The sequence below is a fragment of the Cynocephalus volans genome, chromosome 15, assembly GCF_027409185.1.
Source record: "Cynocephalus volans isolate mCynVol1 chromosome 15, mCynVol1.pri, whole genome shotgun sequence".
Taxonomy (NCBI): domain Eukaryota; kingdom Metazoa; phylum Chordata; class Mammalia; order Dermoptera; family Cynocephalidae; genus Cynocephalus; species Cynocephalus volans.
The window spans coordinates 67,547,327-67,559,584 of record NC_084474.1 but is presented as its reverse complement, the minus strand read 5'-3'; the positions used below and the strand labels follow the sequence as shown (position 1 = coordinate 67,559,584).

The 12,258-nt window shown below is 30.8% G+C and overlaps 1 protein-coding gene across 3 annotated transcripts in view; it reads left to right on the top strand.

Moving 5' to 3' along the window:
* CSMD3 (CUB and Sushi multiple domains 3) overlaps positions 1-12,258 on the top strand; it is a 1,171,099-nt gene that overhangs the window by 382,490 nt on the left and 776,351 nt on the right. For all 3 annotated transcript variants that reach the window (XM_063079089.1, XM_063079088.1, XM_063079087.1), the window contains exon 6: positions 1,540-1,652. In XM_063079089.1, coding sequence (XP_062935159.1) covers positions 1,540-1,652 — 113 coding nt within the window. The remainder of the gene's footprint in view (positions 1-1,539; positions 1,653-12,258) is intronic.

Here is a 12,258-nt window from a genome sequence, read left to right as displayed (position 1 = left end):
ACATATCTTTAGTTACTAAATTCAGTCATGAAAAAATCAGCTGGCTGGACCAATAAACAGTCACTCCTATGGAAAAAGAAAATAAGGGATTAAAAGGAAAAAGTTAAAGAAAATGCATTCCAAACCAAGAATAGAAATGAAAAATATACGGGATGGAGTCCAATTTGTTCATGTCAGAATCCAACATTTTATACACCATTGAACATAATGATACAAAGGTGAATTTAAATTTTAATGGGCAGGTGGTTATCCTCTAAAAGTAGTGGCTAGCTCCCAAACATCCTAGGAAAGGTGAGTTTTCAGGGTGTAAGGGGGTTTGGTGTTGGATAGAGGGTCCTTATATCACCATGCATGCACCTCACCACTGATTACGTGTACAATTACAGATTTTCCATTTTCTTCCTACTGGTCCCCTAGCATGATTGACTGCTAAGCACTGAGAGAACAATTGTTACCTACAAACTAATAAATCAGTTATCTATTTTGCCTTCTGAAGAATAAAAGTTCAAACTTTGAAAAATGGTAAAGATATGTCATATACTGGTTATTAGTAAAACTTAGTTGAAAAATCTCCTTCACTACATCTTGCTTTTGAGATTCATTTATTGTGGTTTTATATCATGCATTTAGAATTTCAATAGTTAGGTATATAGTGGAAGTATATGTGGGTGGTGTTCATTTATAGAATGAAATCAGAAAAACTGCTTTGCGGAAATCTTCAAAATATTATAAAGCAAGAGTAACTTCATATATTAATCATGAACAATATCTGGGGCATGGTTTCAATATTTTTCTTTAAGTGACTTGTTTTAATGGGATTTTGAAATAGTTTCTTTGTGGCTAAATATGTGAAGGCTAAATACATATTCAAAATATCATCTGTTTTCTGCCCGTACATTGGATCAGGCCTCTAATGCATTATAGTGGTATATATTATAATGAAACTAATCATAAAAATTTATAGTGTTATGAAATTACATGAAATAGTGCTTGTTCTATGAAAATAAATTTTGATATTTGCCACCCAGTGTGAAACATTGAAAATATGTTGGGTGGGTAGCAGGAAGTATAAGAAAATAGTTGGACCATCTCACTCAGAAAATAAGGATATCAATTTCTTTGAAGACTTCCTATTTTGTAACTATATTGTTTCAATACATACATGGGGAACACAATAACCAGCAACATCAGCTCAATATCTATTAGATTTATTATGATCAATGCAGTAAATAGTATTATGAGTGCAATAAATAAATTTGGGTGAATAAAAAACCATTTGCAGTTGGAGTTTTACAGTTGACTTTATTAATATATGCCACCTAATTGGAGTTTGTAATAGGACTGTTTGGAATGTGTTTAGAATAGGACTATTCTGATTGTCTTTTTAGTGCCTAAAATAATGATTTAATTTCTGCTTAAAATGTTGACAATGTCATGAATGTTGTTTTCAGATAGATACTTTCTTGGTCCCAATTCAGAGAAAATGTTTACTGCTGAAAAGCTTTTTAAATGTTCTTGTTGTTGTTTTTCATAATTCAGGTTATCTGGAATGAATATACCACCACCAATTATCAGCAACAAAAACTGGCTCAGACTGCATTTTGTTACAGACAGCAATCACCGATTTCGTGGATTTAGTGCTCCATATCAAGGTATATTTAATACATACTTCTGCCTCTTTTGATGTATAAAATGATTTTGGTATATAGAACTGCATTTTTTGAGTGAAGAAAAATAGCTTTAGCATTTATAAATGGTAATTTGAATAGATAATAATGGTCATTCTCTTGATAAGGCAATAATGTGATCATAACCAAATTACAGTATTAAAGTTAGTTGGTTTTTATAGCACAGTATTCAGTATAAAGAATATTATGACTTCTAGAAGATGGTATGTAGCATATGTAATATTTAACTTTAGTAAAGTGCTTTAGCAGTTGGACATGCTACCTAAAGCTGTACCACAAAGCACTGCAGAAAACCTTCAGTTGCAAATAGGATTTTCTTCAATTGAGATCCATTTCCATATGCAGTGTATTTGTTATTGCTAGTTTAATTAACCTTGTTAGGATTATTATCTACCAATTTTATTAATGAGCATAATTTTAAATAAGTAGGATATAATATTTGATGCATTAATTTGAAAACACTCTTTGGGACAAGATTATTATGAAGATGAAGTGCTAATGAAAATATAGCTTCTACAATGATCATATTTTCAGACTACTTAAGTAAATATTCATTTCATTCTCAGTAGTGTATCAGCTACTGTTCAGGGAATAGTGAGCTTTGATTGCCACAGTTACATTTTTCCATTTATCTTTTTTTTTTTTTTAATACTTTCCTCTTTAGTAGTACTGGGTCCTAAGCACTTTGCAGATTTAATATGGTGACTTTATGCAGCTTATATTTAGTACCCCAAATAGCATTACAACCATATGTTGTATTCAGGGATACAAATTTCAACAATTAATACATGTTTTGTAGACCAGTAACCTCTCTGCAGCGGTTCTATCAGTAAGATTTCTCTAGATAACAGCAACAGATTAATATGTGATTTTTAATTTGACTTTCATAATAGTACATTGGGTATCACCATAATAAAAATCCTTAGGAGAGTAACTTGAAATAATGATTTTAGATAAAATTGACTTTAGAAAATGTACAATAATTTCTATATGTAACATAGTAAATTGAAATGGAAACATGAATGCAAATATGCTTTTAAAGCTTTTTAAAAAAATATTAACATTTCTAATAATAAAAAACTATCCATCATAAAACACTATATTTTAAAATTAAAAAGTAAATATCCATAGGAAAAAATATTTTTATTCATTTTATTAAAAACAGCTGTCCAAGCATGGAAATTTGAATTTTACCAATTTAAGCCAGTGTCACTAAATTTTAAGAAATAGGGAACTATTTTTGTTAAAAAGAAAATAATTATTGTGAAACTTCCTTATCCCTAGGCAGACCCCTTGCCTTGTGGAGTTTATCAGCCACATGATTTCATGGCTGTCATTCTTCTCTGCAATGAGTTAAGGCAGTTGACATGGCAGAAATTCAAAAGACTGTCCTCCTTAACTCACGTGGTAATCTTCTCCACTAGATTCATGGAATCTTTCAGTCAGAGGTATTCTACTGTTTTTCTGAATACAAATAAAGTAGCATGTATTTTACATTCAAATGTAAAAACTGGAAGAAATAATAGATCGCCTATCTCAAAAATTAAGTGGTACTTTGTTTTATGCGATACGATTCCATGGAGCTGGTATCTTCAGATAGGGTTGTTTTGCATTATAAGAGAGTGGCACAAAACTGCCAATAGATTTGTGCATTTAATTATTATTTTCTACATTCTACTTGGTCTTAAATTGACTTTTATAGTATTTTCAAGATTCAGTTTGGTTTTCCAGCATTGCCTATCTGGTTTGAGCACTGTAAATAGCGTTTAAATGATTCACCATAGTAACATGGAAAGGAAGTTTTATGGGGTATCGCCTATTTCTCTTTTCACTTAGTAGAAAAAGGGGCTCAAAACAGGGTAATTTTTGGTGTGCTCTAATCTGCACAGCACGGAGGAAATAAAGCAGCTTAAGAAAATGGAAGCTATGATTTTATAATAAGATCAAGGGAAATTTTGTTGTACAAAAAGATGCCTTTGCACTGTATCTTTTAAAACTTTCCTGATTCAGGCTTAATTTTTCTAATTGGATTATCTCCAAATAATATTTTACCTAGACAGCATAAATTCAGTAGGAGAAGTAATTCTTGAAGTTATGATTAACTGAAGAAATTTGGATTAAAGAAATTCTAGTAAGCTAGCTAACTTAAAAAATTATGATATTTGGCTGCAAAAATCATAATTCTGAGATGTTGAAATACATGAAATGATAATCACGTTTTTTATGTTGCTCCATGCTACTAATTCATGTCAGAGGTATCTAAACTAAAACCAATTCAGTATAGAAAATGTTATGAAATATACTATACAAAATTCAACACTAAGTCTCCAAGCAGCTTAGTTTCCTAATAACTCAAATACATACTGAGTATTCAGTAATAATTATTGATTTATCTATAATTTTTTATTCATTTAATGTTTTAATGGAACTCCAGGTTTCCAAAAGCTGATTATTTGCCTCATAACATTTTTACTTAATCTGTATCCTTTATTAAATATCATGAAAATTAACTGCAAACTACTAAAGGGTTCATTGAATGCCATTAGCTATTTTTTGTAGTTTGTTCCATGATTTTTGAAGTAGGCACATAGACACACATCAATGTGCTTTCCCAAACACAACCACCTTTAAGTTGTATAATAGGTTAACTTCCTTATTGGTTTAGATATTATAGTTTTAGATAGGGTTAAGGAGAGGCTGAGAATAACATGCTAACAAATACAGTTCTATTCCAACTCAAAAGTACTAAGAAAAGTTGTGATTTAAATAAAATGCCTTTGATATATAAAATGCAAAAGCATAACTCCCCCCAACCCCCACCGAGTTTATTTAGACTGGGAATCTCTTATTTTAAAACTTTATTATTTTCTCTAAGATTTAAAAAATTTCTCTGTAGTTTTCAACTCTCCCCCAAATAAAATTGTTTCAATATTATTTTACTGTTTGTCTTTGCTTTCTAATGTTGTCCCTATATTCAAGTTCCATTAAACCTCTTTTAATGAGAACTTAAATTTAGCTACTTTTCACATAAATAGTAAGACTTTTCTTTAACCATGGTGTTTGAAAGTCCTCTTACTTATTTGTTGAAACCTCCATGTCATTGTCACTCAATCTTTAGTGTAAACCTAAAATCTATTTCTTTTCCACTTCCATGAGTACATGATCATGTTTTCTTATTTTCTAAATGGAAAGGGAATTTTCAGATGCCACTAAATTGACCGATAAAGAAAATTTTACCTCTAGATGTTTATTAAAAAGTATTATTTTTTATTCATAAGGCTCAATTATTAAACTGTGATATATGATTAGGGCATTTTTTTACTTTAAATTATTGAACATTCCACACTTCTTTTTTTTTTTTAATGTGCAATGATAGATGCTGTAGCTGTAGGCAGTATATGGGTATTTCTATATTCTATATTAAGGCTTCTAAATAAGGTGATAGACAGTGTTCTAACTTTTGCTTTTATTAATATGTTTAGTTTAAATGTAGTTTAGACATGTTTTTCTTGTTATACCCTCATATAGCGATTGTTAATAGAAGACAGGGAGTCTTATATTCCACCCTAATAATTATGAAATCCCTCCTCTAATTTGATAACCATCAATATGAGTTATATTTATGATTCCAAGGTTGGGGTGGGTGACTGTAACATTTAAAAAAAAAATTGGTTCAGATACTTTAGGTGTACTTTACTATCATGAGAGTGTTGGACATGAACAAATATGAGCAGGTTACTTTTCTGGTAGATACTGAATGGAGCATTGTTAGTACTACTCAATAAGTATTCAATGAATATACTTTTTGCCATATTATAGTAAGTTTTATTTAATTTTCAGTAAGTATACTCTGGGGAAATTCACAAACAATATATTTGAATCCTTACATCAAAATATCTTTTTTTGTACATAGACAAACTTCATTATTTAAAGCTTATGAAGTAAACTATTTTAACTTAATGAATTTGGGGAAAATAGAAATTTAACTTTCGTTGGTGCATAATGTTTAAGAATAATTTCTAATCTCATATTTTGTTTTCTTTCCTTTTCATTTTAATATTATGTATTTCACCTTTCTCTGTTTCCTATGATTCTAAATAATTACTTTCACCTGAAAATTCTTTTATAAAAAAATTTTGTTGTGGAGCAAAAATAGAAAAAATTATTTACTTCTTTCTTTATAGACTTGTCTGGTTTATGGGATTCATCCTCTTGATTAGTATAATGTCTACTCAAATAGCAGAGACAATCAAAAGATTTTTAATAGATTGTCTAAATAATCATCAGTCTATCTAAAGCAGCCATTAAAAGCTTCATAATAGCATTTCTTCTGTGTTAATGAATTTTTCAGTCAAGCCAATGTAAAATTAAAGGCCTGTTATATTAATCAATAATGATATTAGAGTTAAATTCTTATTTAACTTATTTATTTTTAATTTCTAATTTGCAAACTCTACAAATTTTATTTAAAATCTAAGTCAATAATATTGGAAAAAAATAAATGTAAGGAGAGAGTTTTAGATATTGCAATATTGAAAATAAAAATTTTGACTATATTTTTTAAAAATACTAGCTTTTATAAAAATTCAATTTCTTAAAATTTACTTGCCAATCTTCTTTTAAATTTTATTTTTTTTTTCTTGAAGCATAATTAATTATACAGCATTGACTACCATCACCTGTGTATATGTGATGATGAATCAATATTATTAGCACATTCATTGTTATAAATTGTAATTATTCTTTGTGCCCCTTACCCAATCTCTCCCTAACCCTCCTCTCCCTCCCCTTCTCCCACCTCTAGTAACCACAGATTATCTACCCTCCAAAATTCTGTTCATAAGTCGTAGATGTGTTTGACAGTAAGCTGTCTAATTATTATTTCATTGGAAATTTACCTGAAATAGAAATTCCACTGTGACACACACCCTACTAAACTGAGCAAAGTATTCTGCATCAGAAACAATGCTATTGCCTGTTTTCCAATGTTCATTGCAGCACTATTTACAATAGCTAAGAGTTGGAACCAGCCCAAATGTCCATCATCAGATGAGTGGATACGGAAAATCTGGTATATCTACACAATGGAATACCACTCTGCTATAAAAAAGAATGAAATACTGCCATTTGCAACAACTTGATGGACCTAGAGAGAATTATATTAAGTGAAACAAGTCAGGCACAGAAAGAGAAATATCACATGTTCTCACTTATTTGTGGGAGCTAAAAATAAATAAATAAATGCACAAACAACCTGGGGGTGGGGAGGGAATAAGACACAACAATTACAATTCCTTGAAGTTGATACGACAAGCAAACAGAAAGGAGATTTTTGGGAGGGAGGAGGGGAGGCAGGAGGGAGGGAAGTTTTGGCAATGGCCCCAATAGTCAACCACATTGTATATTGACAAATTAAAATTAAAAAAAAATAGAAAATATATTTAAGTTATTAGATAAATACGTTATGATTGTTGGCCTTAATTGTAAATAATGAATAAAAGGATATTGTTAGAGTAAAAAAAAAAAAAGAAAGAAAAAGAAACAACGCTAGTGATTCATTTTCACATAACTCTAGTCAAATGTAAAAAATTGTAGTAAAATATTTTATTTTGCCAAACATTTTAACATTTATGAATTGAAAATTAAGCCATGTGACTACATTTAGAGTTGCAATATGTAAAATGAGGTTTTAGAAATAAAGAATAATATTAGGAATAATATTGATTATTTCTCTTATTTTGCCTAGCTTTTTTATAGTCCATTTCATTCTGGTTATGAGTTAATAATGTGTACTAACAACGAGATTACCCAAATTATTGGTTAACATTATTCAGGAGGAAAGGGTAGTTGTGGAAATCCTAAATTCAGATTCTGATAAAAAGGCTCAGTTAAAATCAGATAATAATGGGTGCTGGGGGAAAGTACGCAGGAGAGTAAAGAAAAGGAGTGAATGTACTTAAGAAATAGTCACAGAATTCAGCATTTTAAAGATTAGGTAGAGATTCTCTTATAAAATTTTCAATATTTTTTAAGGAATTGAATGAATGTCCTTAGCGTTGATATGAGAGTGACTGCCAGATATAATCAAAAGGAAAATATCATGATACTTTGTTTAAAAAAACAACAAAACTGTAATACTTACATTTGCTAAGCGTTCTTTCTAAAATTTTTTAAATTGTATATTTTTATGGTATACAATTTGTTGTTTCAATACATGCACATATTGTATAATAATCCAATTCGAATAGTTAGCTTATATATCACCTAAACATTTATCATGTCTTTATGGTTATAACACTCAAGATCCTCCTTTCTGGATATCTTGAAATATGCAATATTCAATAAATAAAAATATGTACATTTATCATGGATCAGCTAAAAAAAAATAAATGTAAAAGACATAGTAGAATAGTGGTAACCAGAGGCTGGAAAGGAGAGGGGAAAAGAGGGTGATGGGGAGAGACTGGTAAAAGGATACAAAGTTACAAAGTTACAGTTAGATAGGAAGAATGAGTCTGGTGTGCTAGAGTGACTTTATGGAATACGATGTGATATTTGGGTACATTTATACAATGTGCAATATCAGGGTATTTAGGATAACCATCACTTCAAACATTTGTCACCACTTTGTATTGGGAACATTCCAAATCCTCTTAATTAGCTACTTGAAATTGTAATTTGTGGTTGACTGTTGTCTCCCTATATTGTTATACAACACTAGATCTTATTCTTCCTATCTCTCTACAATTTTGTATCCATTGACCACCCTCTCCCTATCTCCCCTCCCTTTACCAGTTCTACTCACTGCTTCTTTGAGATCAACTTTTTTAACCTTCAAATATGAATGAGAACATGTGTTATTTATCTTTCTGCATCTGGCTTATATCATTTAATTTGATCTTCTCCAAGCTCACCCATGTCGTTGTGAAGGCAGGATTTCATTCTCTTGTATGGCCGAATAATATTCCATTGTGTATATGTATATACACTGCATTTTCTTCATCCTGTCATCCACTGATGGACATTAGGTTGTTTCCAAATCTAGTCTATTATGAAAAGAGCTGCAATAAACATGAGAGTGCAGGTATCCCTTTGACATGTTGATTTCCTCTTCTTTGGGTATTTACATAATAGTGGGATTGTTGGATTGAATGGTAGTTGCTTGGGAAACTTCCACGCTATTTTCCATAATGGCTCTACTAATTTGCTTTCCCACCAACAATGTATAAGAGTTCCCCTTTCTCCATATCCTTGCCATCATTTGTTATTTTCTGTCATTTTTGATAGTAGCCATTCTAACTTGGGTGAGATGATATTTCATCGTGGTTTTGATTTTCATTTCTCTGCTGGTTAGTGGTGTTGAGCATTTTTTCATATACCTCTTGGCCATTTATGTGTCTTCTTTTTAGAAATTCCTATTCAGCTCCTTTGCCCATTGTTAAAAATCAGACTATTGATTTTTTACTATTGAGTTATTTAAGTTCCCTGTATATTCTGTGTATTAATCTCTTATTGGATGAATCATTTGGAAATATTTTCTCTCATTCTGTAGGTTGTTTCTTTTCTCTCTTGGTTGTTTCCTTTGCTGTGCAGGAGCTGTTTCATTTAATATAATCCCATTCGTTTATTTTTCTTTCATTGCCTGTGCTTTTGAAGTCTTATACATAAGTTTTTTGCCCAGTCTTATGTCCTGAACTGTCTCTCTTGTTTTCTTCCAGAAGTTTTATAATTTTGGGTCAGACATTTAAGTCTTTAATCCACTTGGAGTTTATTTTTGTATATGGTGAGAGATAAGGTGTAGTTTCATTCTTCTGCATATCTATCCCCAGTTTTCTCAGCACCATTTATTAAAGAGACTATCCTATCCCCGATGTATATTCTTGGTTCCTTTGTTGAAAATCAGTTAGTTGTAGGTACATGGATTTATTTCTGGTTTCTTTATTCTGTTTCATTTGTCTATGTGTCTGTTTTTGTGCCAGTATTGTACTGTTTTGATTACTATAGCTCTGTAGTATTATTTGATATCAGGGAGTGTGATGTCTCCTGCTTTGTTCTTTTTGCTAAGGACTGCTTTGGCTATTTGGGACCTTTTTTTGTTTCATATAAAATTTTAGGTTGTGTTTTTCTATTTCTGTAAAGTGTGTCATTGGTAGTTTGATGGAGATTGCGTTGAATCTGTGTATTGCTTTAGGTAGTATAGTCATTTTGACAATAGTGATTCTTACAATTCGTGAGTATGGGATGTCTTTCCACTTTTTTGTCTTTATTTTCTGTAATTGGTGTTTTGTAGTTTTTCTTGTAGATATCATTTACCTCCTTGTTTAAATTTATTTCTAGGCGATTTTGTTTTTGTTGTTGCTATTGTTAATGTGAGTGCTTTCTTGATTTCTTTTTCTGCTAGTTCATTGTTGGTGTACAGGAATGCTACTGATTTTTGGATTATGATTTTGTATTCTGCCACTTTACTCAATTTGTTTATCAGGTCTAGGAGTTTTTTGGTACAATGTTTAGGTTTCTCTCTATATAAAATCAGTACCATGTTAGCTGTGGGCTTGTCACATATAGCCTTTATTGTATTAAGATACTTACCTTCTACACCTAACTTATTGAGAGTTTTTATCATAAAATGATGTCGAATTTTATCAAATGCTTTTTCTGCGTCTATCAAGAAGATCATATGATTTTTTTTCTTTTGTCATGTTGACAAGATGTGTTGTGCTTATTCATTTGCATGTGTTGAATCATCCTTTTCTATCCCTAAGATTAATATCATTTGATCATTGTGTGTTATCTTTTTCATGTGTTCTTGGATTCATTTTGCTAGCATTTCATTGAGGATTTGTGCATCTATGTTCATCAGGGATATTGGCCTGTAGACTTCTTTTTTATTGTGTCCTTTCCTGGTTTTGGTATCAGGGTAACACTGGACTTGTAGTATGAGTTTGGAAGAATTCCTTTCACTTCAGTTTTTTGAAATAGTTTATAAGTATTGGTATTAGTTCTTATTAGATGTTTGGTAGAATTCAGCAATAAAGCCATCTGGTCCTGGTCTTTTCTTTTTTCTTTTTATTACTGATTCAATCTCATTATTTGCTATTGATCTTTTCAGGTTTTCTGTTTCTTCTTGGTTTAATCTTGGCAGGTCATATATGTCCATGAATTTAGTCATTTTCCTTAGGTTTTCATTTTATTGGCATATAGTTGTTCATAATAGTCTCTAATGACTCTTTGTATTTTGGTAGTATGAATTGTAATGTCTCCTTTTGCATTTATGATTTTTTGGGGGTCTTTTCTCTTTTTTTCTTGGTTGGCAAAGCTAATGTGTCCATTTTGTCTTTTCAAAAAATAAACTTTTTGTTTCATTTATCCTTTGCATTGTATTTTATTCTTAATTTTATTTATTTATGCGCTGAAGTTTATTATTCTTTTCTTCTACTTATTCTGGATTTGGTTTGTTCTTGCTTTTATAGTTCCTTTAGATGCATTGTTAGGTTGTTTATTTCAAGTCTTCCTAAAACTTTCTTCTTAGTACTGCCTTGGCTGTTTTCTCTAGATTTTGGTATGTTGTGTTTCTGTCTTCATTTGATTTGAGAAAAGTTTTCATTTTCTTCTTAATCTCTTCTTTGACCCATTGGTTGTTCAGGAGCATGTTGTTTAGTTTCCATGTATTTGTGTAGTTTCAAAAGTTCATCTTGTTATTGATTTCTAGTTTTATTCCATTAAGGTCAGAAAAAATACTTCATATGATTGCAGTTTTTTTGAACTTGTTGAGATTTGTTTTGTGGCCTAACATATGGTCAGTCCTGAAGAATGTTCCATATGCTGATGAAAAGAATATGTATTCTGTAGCTGTTGGATGAAATGCTCTGTAAATGTCCCGTAGATTGATTCAGTCTATGGTGTCATTTAAATTTAATGTTATCTTGTTGATTTTCTGTCTCAAGGATCTGTCCAGTGCTGAGAGTGGATTTTAAGTCCCCAGATATTATTCTGTTAGTGTTTATATCTCCCTTTAGATCTGACCATATTTGATCTGGTGATCTGGTGGTGGGTGCATATATATTTATAATTGTTATAGCCTCTTGCTATAGTGATCCCTTTATCATTAGTAATATCATCTCTTGCTTTAGATTTTGGCTTAAAGTCTGTTTTATCTGACATAAGTATAGGTATTCCTACTCACTTTTGCTTTTCATTTGCATGCAATATATTTTTTCATCCCTTCACTTTCAGTCTGTGTGTCTTTGTAGATAAGGTGTGTTTCTTGTAGGCAGTATATGGATGGGTCATTTTAAAAATCCAGTCAGCCAGTCTATGTCTTTTAATCAGGATATTTAATTCATTTACATTCAAGGTTATAATGGATATGTGAATCCTGTCAGTTTTTTGGTTGTTTTCTGATTGTTTTGAGTATCCTTTGTTCCATTCTTCCTCTCTTATTGTTTATCCTTTTGGTTTGGTGGCTTTCTGTGTTGAAAAGATTTGATTTTTTTCTCTTTTTAATTTTTATATCTACTCTAACAGTAAGTTTTATATTTTTAGGTGTTTTCATGATGGCTGTTATCATTCT